Genomic DNA, 13966 nt, shown 5'->3' with positions numbered 1-13966 from the left:
GTTTTTTTCCACCAGCAGTAGAGGTCTTTATTTTACAATTTTGTAAAGTTTATTTATGAGCAATGAGCCTTTAAGTGAGAGAGATTGGCAGGCAATGAGTGGGAGAAAGAGCTGGAGTATGATGGGGGAAAGACGGGGAAGTGGGCCATACTTTTACCTTGCGCTCCGGTAAAAATGCTGCTGCTCCTTGGGCTACGGCTCCTTCACTTTTCCCACTTCTAAAGTTCATGCCTACTCTTTTACTTTGGGTTAGTGTCAGAGAGCTATTGAAAAGTCCATCATTGTTCCATAAGACATTTTTTGGAAATATGCATAATGAAAGTTTTTCCAGTGTTCATTCCTATTAGATGGTGCAAGGCAGTCTGTTTTTTTGCCAATGATAGTCTATTAAATATCCAGTTTCGAGCACACTGGAAAGATAGATGGGATCCTTACTCAAATAGCTTACTACTATTTAATAATTAAAATAATTAAAATAATTTAATAATTAATAATTAAAAGTCTTAGCCAGTATTGCTCCACTGCGATGTTAGTTGGCCATGTGCAACAACACAGTTCAGGAGGTATATTCAATAACAAAAGGTCTCATGACATTTCAGTATATTAAAGGGTAATAAGATAGTTGGGTTGTTGGGTTATTTTTTACTTTTGCCTCTGATTGCAATAGGACAGCAGAGATAGACAGGAAATGAGTGGGTGAGTGGTGGAAGTCGGATCTGGGAATGACCGTGGGTTGGAATCAAACCTGGGTCCCCATAAACGCCTACTGTAGACCTGCCACTTGGAAGTAAACCAAGTGAACCAAACTAGGGAAGTAATCACTTTATCTTCTCAGAATGCAGACCATCAGAGGATTTTAAGATGGCACATAGGATGCTATGAACCCCACTGAAATGAGTTCAAGCACATCCTTCATCTCTTCTAGTCTCTGAACTCTAGTTGGTGTTCTCCCTGCCCAGTCCTTCACTCAGTTTCTTATCGTACCTTATCTTATTTTTCTCAGTCATATCATTTCATTTGGGGATGTATCTATTCATGTATTTGAATGTTTATTTTACATGTGTAAAATGTGGTGCTTTGGATGCTTGTATAGAATTCAAGAAAATAAACAATTGATTCATTTTATGGGAACTACAAAATAAACTGCAAAATATAACTTAAAAGGCTTGTTTCAGAGAATTATCTGTATTTTAACAAATTGTATTGCCAATGTTAGGATGTCTCCCATTTCCATGGATGTAGACATAAGGCCAAACTTCAACTCAAATTATTCTACCCAAACTTATTGAGTAGAATGTTATTTTATGTTATTTCACTGATTTGAATTATGTTGTCTAAAAATGAAATTGTGTCTTCCTTTTGCACTAACTGTATTGTAGGCTGTTACTGTACAACTATTTTTCTTGGAATTCATACTACAGGGGCATTTTTTTACCACTGTGTTGCTTCACCTCTGCATTTAATAACATTCTGTAAATGTTTAGGAACTCAGGAGATCAGTTGTTAGTTTTGAGAATGAAATGTGGTCCCATTCCTGCCCGATAAAGGATTTCAGCTGTCTGTCAACAGTCTGGGGTCTTCTTAATCATGTTTTTCATTCCATGATGCACCCAATTAGACAAGTCTGGACTGCAGACAGACCATTTTAGCATCTGGACTCTTCCTCTATGTAGAAATACTGTTTAAATATGTGCAGAATTCATTTTCAATTTTTTTTTTAAATATTCAAGGCATTCCTTGAAAAGACATTGTCTGGATGACAGTATATGTTGCTCAAACTCTGTGTACATCATTCAGAATTGATTCCTACCTGCACAATGCCCATGCCATAGGCACTAATGCACCTCCACATAGTCATGGATGCTGGATTTTGAACTGAGCACTATAACAAATTGGACAGTTAAATAGTCTCTCTCCTCTTTAGCCCAGAGGAGTCCATGATTTCCAAAAAGAATGGCAAATTTTGAGACTTTTCAATTTGTGTGTTTTATAGCATTTGCTGCTAATATCAGTTTCACTGTTACGATATGATATGCTAATGATGTTAAAAATGCTAATAATCACCAGCCACACTTTGAGATGGTCGCAAAAAGTCTTCATAAATAATAAAATTACCAATTCAGATAGTTATGTTTTGCTTTGAAATTTTCTCAAGATTTCCCTCAATGACATGGCTCAGTGAGGCTTTGAGGTCAGTCATGAATGAGACCATGATGGCAGACCTGGACCTGGTGCTCACTGACCTGGGGAAAAGGTCCAGCAGAGCGAGCAGGCCATGAGGGGGACCATGGGGAGGCTGCAGCAGGACATCAGCTGGAGGACTCCAGACAATCTGAGAACGAAGAGAGGAAACAAGACAAAGACTGGAGGCCGCTGCAGAGGCTGTGAGAAAAGATGTGCCACGAGTCCACGAGGTTGTGAAAGATACACAGGCAAGTAAGCAAGGACCACTATTGTGTTACCTGGAGGCTCACTGGAGTATTTTCTGAGATACAATCCACACATTAGATACAATTAGATTTCTGAGATACAATCCACGCATTAGTCTGCAGCCACAACATCCTGGTAAGCTGTTAGGAGAGATACGTGAGGAAAAAATATACATAGAAAAGTGGTAGCAGTACGTAGAAATGCCGAGATAAAAGATCCAAACTTAATGTGATGAACAGGAAAAGAGTGTTCCATGAATGTTACACACATGGTTAACTATGATTGATGAAACATGTAACGAAATACAAGCACACCCTTAATGGTAAAGGACTGGAGAGGACCTGAGGCTGTGAGGATATGTGCACTTTTAATAGTGTGATAGTTAAACAAAAACATCATCAAAATAAAACAAAGAAAAACAAAGTGCTCCATGTATGTATAAAAGACAGAAGTTCACATTTCTATAGGAAACATTCTTTAAGGAGAATAGGGGATATTGGACAATGCAAAAAAATCATATTCCTGAGGTTATTAAAGCTGATCACTCAAGTATCACCCCCTTGTGGAGGTTTTGAATTTAATACCCACTTTAATCATGGGAGACTAAAGCTGAGGATTGACAACACTGACAAAATACTGAGTTACAACTGACTAAAAATGAACAGAACTGCCAAAACAGCGATCCTTGAGGATAGACGTTAATAGCCTCAGTCATTTTTTCTTTACTTAAAAGCAAAGTCATGTAGACACACTTTTATTGAACATACATTTTTTTAAAATGAAGCTACACATACGGAGTTTCCTTTTTGCTGTAAGGCAACATTTGTAGACAAGGATTCATCAATTCTGTGACTGCTATGCTAATGTCCCCAAGTGCTTAGTCTGAGAGAGAGAGAGAGAGAGAGAGAGAAAGAGAGGGGGGTGTGCCTTACCCAGATAATGTGCATCAAACAGAACTGACACCCAGCTAAAAGTCTAGACGGACTGTCCCTAAAAGCATTTCTTTGTTAGTACGAGAGCTACCTACTGTAGTTACAAAGTTCTTATGACAGAAATTACCAAAGATCACTGTTGTTTATTACAGTCTTATACACTTCCGTGAGTTTTGAAATGTAACAAAATAAATGGTTACGGCCCATGAAAATATATGATGACCTCATGTGAACTATTAGGTTCTTCTGGGTTTCAAAGCAAACACTGTACTAACTAACAACATTTGTTCTGGGACGTTGACCACTTAAACATGGTTTGATTTTTAAAATGTGAGTGATTTTCTAATTTGATTCTTAATAAATACTTATGCACTGCACATGATGTACATCAATTGATATATCACACAGAGTACAGTCTTTTAGTATTCGTTATGTTTGCCAAGCTCCGTCACAACAAGAAAACAGTACCGCTCTGAAGTGTAGTGTAGTCAGCAAAACAACACTGCTGAAGAGCTGCTGAAGTGATCAGTGCAGTCGTCCTGTAATATGCACAGGAAGAAATGCCTCTGCGAAACAAGAGTTCCCTTTCAGTAACCTGTAAAATCAGTAATCTGTATTGTCCCATTGAATCTCTATATGTGCAGAGAGCAAGTTCATTTCCACCGATTAAATCTAAAGTATCCAGAGATCTGTATTTTTTTTCCTTTAGTGTCCTTATCCTTCCAAAGCATCATGGTGTTTCAGTAACAACTCTGCAACTCACATCTTTCCTTATAAACTACAGTACATGTGATGGAGCACTCATGAAAGGTATGTTGTTCTTCTTCAACTTAAAACTGGCATACTGTAATTCAATAAACTGGTAGAAAATGTCAACCCTATTACTGTTTAGCAAAACTTTGTTGGTGTTGAGCATTAAGCTTACCTAAACAAACAAATAAACAGTTGTTTGGCTAAACTGTAGTTGTAATTGTAACTGTAGCTGTAGGGCTAGCAGCAGTCTGAATACACAATCAAGAGGCTGTTCATTATTTCAGTGGGAATCCTGGCCATGATAATATAACAATACAATATTTTGGTCTTTTCAGGATTGCAAAATGTAGTGATGGGCTGTTAGTACAATAGTAGTTTGGGCTTACCAACCTAGAGGCATACTAAGCAAGAGCAGTATTCGCCAGACTAGGAAACACAATTCAGGTTGACTATCAGACTTCAGACAGTAAGGATGCAGGCCCTCAAAAATGTCAAAAAAAAAAAATGCCTTACCTGATTAACGTTACTATGCTGATTAATTCTCTTTTTTCATGAGGGTGACCAGACCCTTTGGATTGCGACAAATCATCATAGGCTGGGAGTGGCATTGCACTTCAAAAGCAGCAGATACAGTAAAACAGTCTTCTCAAAGACTCAGAAGGCCAACCAAAACAAAACAAAGACAAAAACAATGATTATTGGCAAAGAAACAGAAGCAAACAATGACTGTGCACAGCTGATCCGTTTTTTTCCTCTTATATCCACCTCAAACGAACAACAACACGTTGCTGATGAGGCCTACCCTGGATAACTGCAGTGATTTGGACATAGCGCTACTATGAGAGAAAGCTTATACATGTTTTGAGTTTGCCTCCCTAATCCAGTGAATGTCTCTTCAAAAAAGGCAACTTCAGTTCTCCATTTTAGGATCCGCCTGCACAGCTTATAAACACAATATCGAATGTGCCATCGGGCTGCTCGAGACACCGTTCCTCCGTCTTTAGTAAATATCGGAATGACGCCTCATCGGTGCCAAGCCAAAGAAAGCGAGGAGACGCGACTGGCCTTGAAGGGGCAGGTGGACAATAACGCACGCACCCACGCACCGCAGTCCCTCCCCACTGATGGGGGTGGTGGGCTTCTTCCCTTCCATACGGGCGTCTCGGCGGAGGCAAAAAGGCAACCGACACGAAAGCGGAGTTATTACGAAGCTGAAGGGGCTGCTCTTCTGCAGTCATGAGGGAGAACGAAAGATCTGAGGAGAGAGACAAGGTGTAGTAGTCCACACCCATGTGTAGCGTGCGTCATGTACACACACACGCACACACACACACACGCGCACACGCAAGTGGGCAGCTGAGGATTTAAGAGTGTCCAGATTTCAGCCCCAACACACACACACACACACACACAAACCCACCCCTTCAGCACTCTTCAGCTCTCTTCTGGTCAAGTGACTTGCACATACATACACACCCAGCGCAGTCTGTCATTGGTCAGCAGCAGATTGATTGATTGATTGACCAGACAGCAGAGGGAGGCTGGTTGTGTTCTTTGTTTCTCTCTTGGAGGGGAGGATGAGGAGGGCGTGGACTAGTCAAACGTCTCCCAGTGCCTGCGCAAGTTCTCCACACGTTTCTTCGGAGGCGCTGCAGGAGTGACCGCAGGTTTGGCCATGGCCAGCAGGTCACTGAAAGGGTCCTGGGGGGGCTGGTCGGCGGCGGCGTCCTCCCCCCCAGCTAAGGGCTTTGGCAGCGGACGTGATGCCGGGGACGGCGGGCGAGTCCAGCAAACTGGACAGGGCCCCGCTGCTGCAGGAGGACGGAGGCGGGCCCGTGCGGGCGAAGGCAGGATGCCGCAGGGCCCCGAGCGCGTGGGGGGGCAGACCGGGCCCCGCTGAGGAGGGCTGGCGGAACATGCCGGGCGGCGGGGTGTGAGCCGCGTGGAAGTAGCCGCCCGTGGCGGGGGACATGTAGGCCGCGCTGAAGGGGTTGCTCCCCACCACGGGGGAGTAGGACCTGTGGGGGGCGTAGGGCATGCCGGGCTGGGCGAAGGGGTTCAGGGACACGTGGGGGAACGGGGGCAGGCTCTGGGGGTACGGCCGCGGCTGCTGCTGTGCTGGCGTGTCCCCGCGTGGTCCGACTCCCCGGCAGCGGAGGTGGACGAGGAGGCCGACGCTGCGCTCGTGCTCAGAGGGTCCAGCAGGCTGAGCAGGTCCACCTCCTGCTTCATCAGGTCCGTGTCCTGGGCAGTGGAGGAGGAGGAGGACGACAGCGGGGACATGTTGAGGGCCTGCCGGAACTCTTGCCCGCCCGCACTCCGCGCGCCCTCCCTCGGCTCGCCACCGCCGCCCGCCTGCTTGGACGCCCGCGGCAAGGGCACAGGAGGCGCCAGCACTTTGCCCGGCTCGGGGGTCTTTCGGCCTTGTGGCCGCGGAATGGGGATGCAGCCTCCGTCTGGGGGCCTCTCCTGGCCGGGGCCGCCGCTGTCCGCGCTGGGTGGCCGGGGGTCCGGGGGCTCCAGGGGGGGCACTGACAGAGGCCTCTCCCAGGTGGGGGAGGTGCGGCCAGGCACGGCCATGTCATCCAGCCCCTGGCTCCACAGCTTGTTGTAGGGGTTGGAGTGTTTGAGTCCTGGTAGCGTTCGTGTCCGCTCACTGCCACTGAGGTCCATCCGCTATGACAGAAAAAACACACACACATGGAGAGGTCACCTCACGTTAAGTGTATGTGGACATGATAGCATTTCACAATTCACAATTCCGACAATTGGAGTACCCCACTATCAGTGGTGTGTTTGAAGATTACATTAAACCCTTCCTTCTGCATTTTAAAGCAGCGCAAATTTTAGGAGAGCGGTTCTAAATGGTCAGTGTTATTTCTGACCTGATAGCTGAACTTGGCCTGCTGTTCCTCTGGGTCTTTCGGGAGCCTCAGGTCCTCCAGGCTCTTGGCAAGGCTGAGCTGTTGGCTCTCTGTCTCCCCCTCCTGGTAATTGAGGATATCGCCCAGGAGGTTGACGTCCGAGTACTTCTCCCTGACCGGACTGGGGGGAGCCGTGTGTCCCTGGGGTCTCTCGTCACCCAAGGCCTCCTCCCCTTCCATGAGGTCGGACTCCTTAAGAGAGCGGTAGGGCTGCGGCCTGCGAAGGACAGACTAAATGAGGTGACCACGGCTGAGTCTGCATGGAGGAAAATGGACAATATGTCATGATAGATGATACTTCTACAGATGTATTCAACCTTTCCATCTTGCTCCCTCCAATACACACACACATACACACATACAGAAACCACTTTTATTCTTCTTCCCAATGAGACGTTGATAAAAAGTTCAGTTTTGTATTAGTATGAAATGGCATGCCATGGCTGAAGCCTGCTCCTCAAAGCAATAAATGCCCCATGTTAGTCTGCTACCTAGAAAATGGAGAGGCATCAGGTCACATGACCTGTCAGCCAGCCAATCATCTCTCAAGCCACAAAAAGCTAGCCAATCAGAGTGCAATAAATGTCATGAGTGATTGGTCAGTCAAGTGTGCGTGAAAGACCATGCAGGGATGGCCATGCATTTCAACAAATTAATCAATTAATAAATCAGTAAAAGCAAAGCAGAAACGAGAATGGAAGAGAAGAGAAGAGAAAAGGGGAGACCATTCAAAGGGGGTCGAGAAAAGAAAGTTTTCGGGGAAGCCAGTGATGGAGTCGTCGTCATGCTGGAGCTCGTCGCCTGAGTCCTCCTCGGAAAGAAACACGGTGTAGTGCCGCGTCGGACGGACGTAGCTGGTTGGACAAGGGAGAGAGAGAGGGGGGGGGGACAGAGGAGGGGATGGGGGGAGGAGGAAGAGAAGAGGAGAGGAGGCAGCCCCAAACCAGAGTACACACACAGGCGTGCACAAAAAGGGTACAGAAAGAGGGAACAACAAGGTGTGAGAGGAGGAGAGAGAGAGAGGAGGAAAGGGGGAGAAAGAGTTGCAGTCATTGTGAATTCAACTCAATTTATACAAGAAATGGAAATACCACTACATGATCACAGGATTGAACTGCATTTGTACAACTACAGGGAAGCACAGATAAAACAATAATAATTTGAGTTTTAAAACTAATTATTTTCAGGACAGATGGTAGACTGTGAAAAGCAGTCCCAAAATCTTCCCATGGCATTTACACTGGGCTTAAGCCAGAGTTTACAGTGGGCATGACCACAGGGCTGTAGCCTTGGTGACAGTGTAGGAGCTGTTGATTGTTGTTGGTCAATTAGCCAGTTTTATCGATTTCAGGAGTTGTACAGACTAGTTTGAAAACAAGTCTTGACTCAGCTGCTTGTCCTACCTGATGAGCTGGAAAAACAAAACAAATATATACATTCATAGGACATACGTCGGTGTTCGTCATTTTTGACATGGGTAATGCTGAAAAACCACATGTTATTTGCATCTTTTGCTGCTCTTGCAACATGCCAGACAGTCCACAAGATGGCAGTGCACCTCTGCTTAAGAGGGATCGAAAGCATCAAGTCTCAAGGGATGTTAAGATAATTGGAGGTGCGTTCAAATTTGGCAAACAGTGGCGAATATTTGTGGCGAACATTTCAATTTAAACGATTTGGTGTAAACATTCCATTTTAGCGGAAATCCATTTGGTGGAAATCTACCTCCTAAAACTGTTTGCAAATGTTTGCAGAGACCTTAAGATTAACAGAAAACCTACCTCTGGTACCTCGAAGATCAGTAAATGTGCATCATTTTATCCTTCACACACTAAATACATTGTGGAGATATCTAGAACTGAGAAGAACATCCAGGAAAACTAAATAAGGGACCTGATGCTTATGGGCTAAATGCCAGAGTTGAGAGGATTCTCATCAGAGGAAGACAAAGCCCTTGACATATTCATATTCACAGATCCCACAGAGTGTGAATGGCGCAGTCAAATGACATAAGGCAAACACAAGTCTCGCGGTTAATGAGGCTTCGTTTGCGAGCTGGAGATTGGCACAGAAGGTGTGAAAGTAAGAACATCATAACCCCTCACGTGCCGACTTCTTCAGTAGCACAAACTTTTGTTCACAGAGGAGCGGGGAAAAAATGTATGCATATGTGTGTGTGTGTTTCCTAAATGAAGTACACACACACACACACATACACACACACACACACACACATACACTCACTCGTGTATTGTTGAGACATTCTAAGATTGCATTAGACATTATTACACTTGTTCCACTCAGTGATAGTTCCATGTGCTTGTGAGTGATTAGTGTGCACTGTGGTCACGTGTGGACAGGGTTAATGGGAATAAAGGGAGCGCAGCCTGAGGGGATGTCTGGCACACGTGTGAAAGTTAATTAGTGTCAAACTGCACCTGCTGAGTCAGCCAACCACCCCCCACCCCCCCCCCCACCCCACCCCTCCACTCCACCCCCACCCCACTCCACTCCACTCCACTCCACTCCACTCCACTCTGGACCCTGTCACCCCTCCCTCTCGTCTCTCTTGTCCCACCTCTCGCCCCAGCCCTGCTCGGCAGGCTAACACCCACCCCCGCAATCTCGTAAGCTGGGGTGTGAGGTCCAGGTGTGAAGACGAGCGATCCGCTCACACTTACACACACCAGAAATTATTAAAAGTTTCATTTAGAGCCTGGGAGGCAACAGGGCCTTATGTGGGGTACATCATGATGGTAATGATGTCCAATGAGAGTGATGAATCTAATGAATTTAGTATCGGTTTTGGTTAGACGGACACGTTTGCAGTGCGGTCAAGTCTGGATCTGTACTTAGAGATCCAAACTGCTACAATCCACTGCTTGGGTATGACTGTGTTAGCATGTGCATATGAGTGTGTGTGTGTGTGTGTGTGTGTGTGTGTGTGTGTGTGTGTGTACACATATGAGTGCGTGTGTACGTGTGTGTGTGTGTGTGTACGTATGTGCATGTGTGTGTGTGTGTGTGTGTGTGTGTGTGTGTGTGTGTGTGTATGTGTGTATGTGTGTGTTTGTTTAATTGTGTGTGTGTGTGTCTTACTGTTCAGGACTGTTCTCCATGCCCACATTGCTGCGTGGTCTCTTGGCTACCAGTGGCCTGGGTGGACGGGCCTGCAAACAAGCGTGACATCTAAAATTACTGGTGTCCAACACTGAGGTCAGACAAAATGGACCTTCCATCAGTTTTACCATGTAAAATACCTCCACAATCACAGTGGAGGTATTAATAATAATCCTACACACACACAATAAAGTGCACACTTCTACATGCAAAAAGCTCACTAACGCTCACATTCAATTGTATACTATTCACATATTACTCTTAACAGTAACACACTCCACACAAACACACACACACACACACACACACACACACTAACACAGTATTGGAGGGACAGTGGTGAGGATGATGACTAAGGGTTGACCCTCGCACATTTCTGTAACCTGACGGCAACGCGCACCAGGTCAGCAAGGTCAACACCAACGCCAGGGGTCAGGAGATCAGATGAGCGGCAGAGGGAGAGGGAAAAAGGGCAAGAGGGAGGAGATGACAAGGAGTGATGGAGAGACTGAAGATGAGGATGAGGTGGAGGAGTGAGGAAGAGGAAGACAGGGGGGGAGGGGGGGGGGGGGGCAAGAAAAACTAATTAGCGCAGCGCTGAGCTGACAAAAGATAAGTGGCATGGAGCAGCCTTAAGCTGGACTCAGGGAAATGAGGAGAGGACTTCATTAAGAGACAAAGAACAAAGCACAGAGCCAGAGAGAGAGAGAGAGAGAGAAAGAGAAACAGCAGGAGGCAATGGAGAGAGAGAAAGAGAGACAGGCACAGAATAAAGAAAAAGATGGGGGTTGACAAAAGTGCTTAATGGCAGAGAGAGAGAGAGAGAGAGAGAGAGAGAGAGAGAGAGAAAAGAGAGAGAGAGAGAGAGAGACTGTATTGGAGCTGCTTGAAATGGAGATGGTGGAACCTACTACCTAGAGGCTAGAGAAAGCGCTGCTGCTGCTGGAGAAGCTAGGTGAACCCTATCTGCTCATTAATAATACACACAGCCTGTCCAGGGCACAGTGCTGCTGACACCCAGTTAAGCTTTCAGAAACCGTCTCAGACACACTTTATCAGTCTACTCAACAGCCATGGTGATAAGCTAACAATATATAGACCCTTTCAACAATAAAAACAAAAACAATGCTTGAACATTCTATTTGGTTCCCAATCTACTTCCTCTGCATTAAGATAACATATGGAATGTTACAACGGAAGCCTTGTGGAGCCAACTATGATGCTGATAATGGAACTCTCTTGAAAGGGTCTATAGCAGACAAGCAATATATACACCACTTACATATACTTTCACATATACTGTGTATGTACATTCTATACAAATAAATCCTAGCATTTGCAGTAGATTCACACAACAGAGTAGGGGTTTCCTGTGGAGCTGAAGACGAGACTGGAAAAGGTGCATGCTGCGGGAAGAGGTGGATGAGAATCAAAACACTTCTGGAGGGTTTCAGTCAGAGATGCTGGAAGTGCACACGAGAGTGTTACAGCAAGCCATTGGTGTAGTCTAGAGAATCAGTACACAATTTGCACACGCAGTCAAGTGCGTGCAAAGAGGAACACGAACACACACACACACCTAGTTAAGAGCATGTCCCAAACACACATACATACTGTACACACACACACACACACACACACACACACACACACACACACACCTAGATAAGAGCATGTCCCAAACACACATACATACAGTACACATACATACTGTACACACACACACACACACACAGACACACACACAGCAAGTGAGATTGTGAAGTTATTACGCTGTGAGTATGCCCCACATGGAGGAAGGAAGGAAGCCAGAAGGAGAATACCCACACTCACACTCATACGGCCCTTCAGACCAGACAGTATGCCAGTCAGAGTGCCCATGCAGTGGGCCATGCCAGCCTGCCCAGAGCCCCGCCACACCCCATCACCCCAAGCCATCCAGGAGGGCTGGACAGGCTCAGGCAGGGGAGGGCAGAGGGGTTAAAGGTCAGAGGTTAAAGGTTGGAGGGGTGAGGGGGTCAGGTACTCACAGGTCTGTTGCGCTGGAGCTTGGGAGGAGGGGGGCGTGGGGGTGCTGGACGTGCAGGTGCTGACTGCGCCAGAGACACGCACGGGTCAGACAATGACAAAACACACACACACACACACACACACACACACGCACACACACACACACACACACACACACACACACACACACATGCAAACACACCCACACGCACGCACACACACACACACACACACACACACACTCCGACACACACACACACACACACACACACACACACACACACACACACACACACTCCCTACCTCTCAAGATATACTGATATACTGTGCAAATATGAACAGGTACACACACATATTCTCAGATACATGGATATATGTTTTTGAAGTCATAAACTGTAGTCAAAAACAAATGTGCCATCTATCAAAATTACCATCACATCTTACACACTCATCCTGAGCCATTCAGACAATGAGTTAAATGAGTCAAATGAAGTGTGATTACGATCTCCTTCACCTGCCATTAATCTGTACACATCAACACCACGGCATCTTTAGAGGTGCAGCATTAAAATATCATAATGGCTTTATTCACTGTAAAAATAAATAAATAAATAAACAAACACCTTTAATAATCAATCAAAGCCTGTATTATACTGTCATTGCCTTTATAACTATAGCACATCCATACAGGGATGAATTAGATTCACTGCTTGGCCTAACAGTTACTCTTGGAGCATTCAAAATACAGTTCATGTGGTCATTATGATGGGGCTGGTCAAAGCCGTGCACAGAGATGTAAACGTATACTGTGCTGTGTGTCAGGCGACATGTCCCATGGGGCTATTTTTATACTGGTGAGCTCAAGAGAAATTTAAGAGAATGTTTAGCAAAGCACAATCGGTGTAACTCTGCTGACAGTGTTATTGTTGGAATCCCCAATATACTGTATGATGAAGCCTCCCTGTGAAAGAGGAGCCATCAGAGAGACCTGAGAGAGAGCAGCGATGTGGTGGAGGAACAAAAGAGGAACACAGGCTGCCTCCCCACCATCATCTCTACCTGCACCTCTACCACCACCCACACCTCCAGCTCCAGCAGGAGTGAGCGGACGGACGACACATCGAACGGGGAAGAGATGACAGCCACGTTGGCGTGGCGACGACAGCCACAAGCTCCTCGTTAATGATGACGGTAAGCGTGATGGATCAGGAAGAGATGCACACACACACAACAAGCGTGCAATGCAAGCACGCGAGCTACGTGTGTGTGTGTGTGTGTGTGTGTACCAAGCAGGGAGCGTCTGTTGTGTCGGCCAACGCCAGAGGAGAACAGAGGCACCTTTGAAGAGCGACGCCTGCGAGCCCATCCGAGCCCGGGGACGAGACGTGACGTGACGGACGCTCCCGTGTCTTTCAACGGGGCGCGCCAAGTGACAAGCACACAGAGGCTCGGGCGGGACTCAAAAGACAACAGACAGACGCGGGCGAGAGACGAGAGACGAGAGACGCGCGCTCACAGCTGATCAGCCCGTTCGTCAGGTAGGGGAGGAAACTGTCAAGCGTCTCCTGCGAGCGGAGCGGCAGACACAGGCAGATGAGGATGAGGATGATGATGAAGATGAAGAGATTGAGACAGGAGGCACGTTGCATTACTAGGAGGGGAAAGACTATTCTAAGCTTACAGATCAACACTGTCAATGTAAATTGAACACTGAATTTGAATGTGATTTTCTTTTTTGCCTCCTTGCTCTGTTGGCCCCCCCCCCCCCCCTGGAGGTGGGTTCTGCTCGAGGTGGGT

At 46.2% G+C, this 13966-nt stretch overlaps 1 protein-coding gene across 1 annotated transcript in view; it reads right to left on the bottom strand.

Moving 5' to 3' along the window:
• Positions 1-2777: 2777 nt before the first annotated feature.
• The window catches only part of dennd1a (DENN/MADD domain containing 1A), a gene marked incomplete at its 5' end in the record, with an annotated part of 86760 nt that continues 75571 nt past the window's right edge, over positions 2778-13966 (bottom strand). The window contains 7 exon segments of the mRNA XM_048258388.1: positions 2778-5889; positions 5891-6255; positions 6258-6791; positions 7001-7256; positions 7765-7893; positions 10139-10209; positions 12190-12252. Of these exon segments, the coding sequence (XP_048114345.1) occupies positions 5709-5889; positions 5891-6255; positions 6258-6791; positions 7001-7256; positions 7765-7893; positions 10139-10209; positions 12190-12252 (1599 nt within the window).

This window comes from Alosa alosa, chromosome 12, assembly GCF_017589495.1.
Source record: "Alosa alosa isolate M-15738 ecotype Scorff River chromosome 12, AALO_Geno_1.1, whole genome shotgun sequence".
Classification (NCBI taxonomy): domain Eukaryota; kingdom Metazoa; phylum Chordata; class Actinopteri; order Clupeiformes; family Clupeidae; genus Alosa; species Alosa alosa.
The sequence above is the reverse complement of the archived record's forward strand: the minus strand, read 5'-3'. Positions and strand labels throughout refer to the sequence as shown.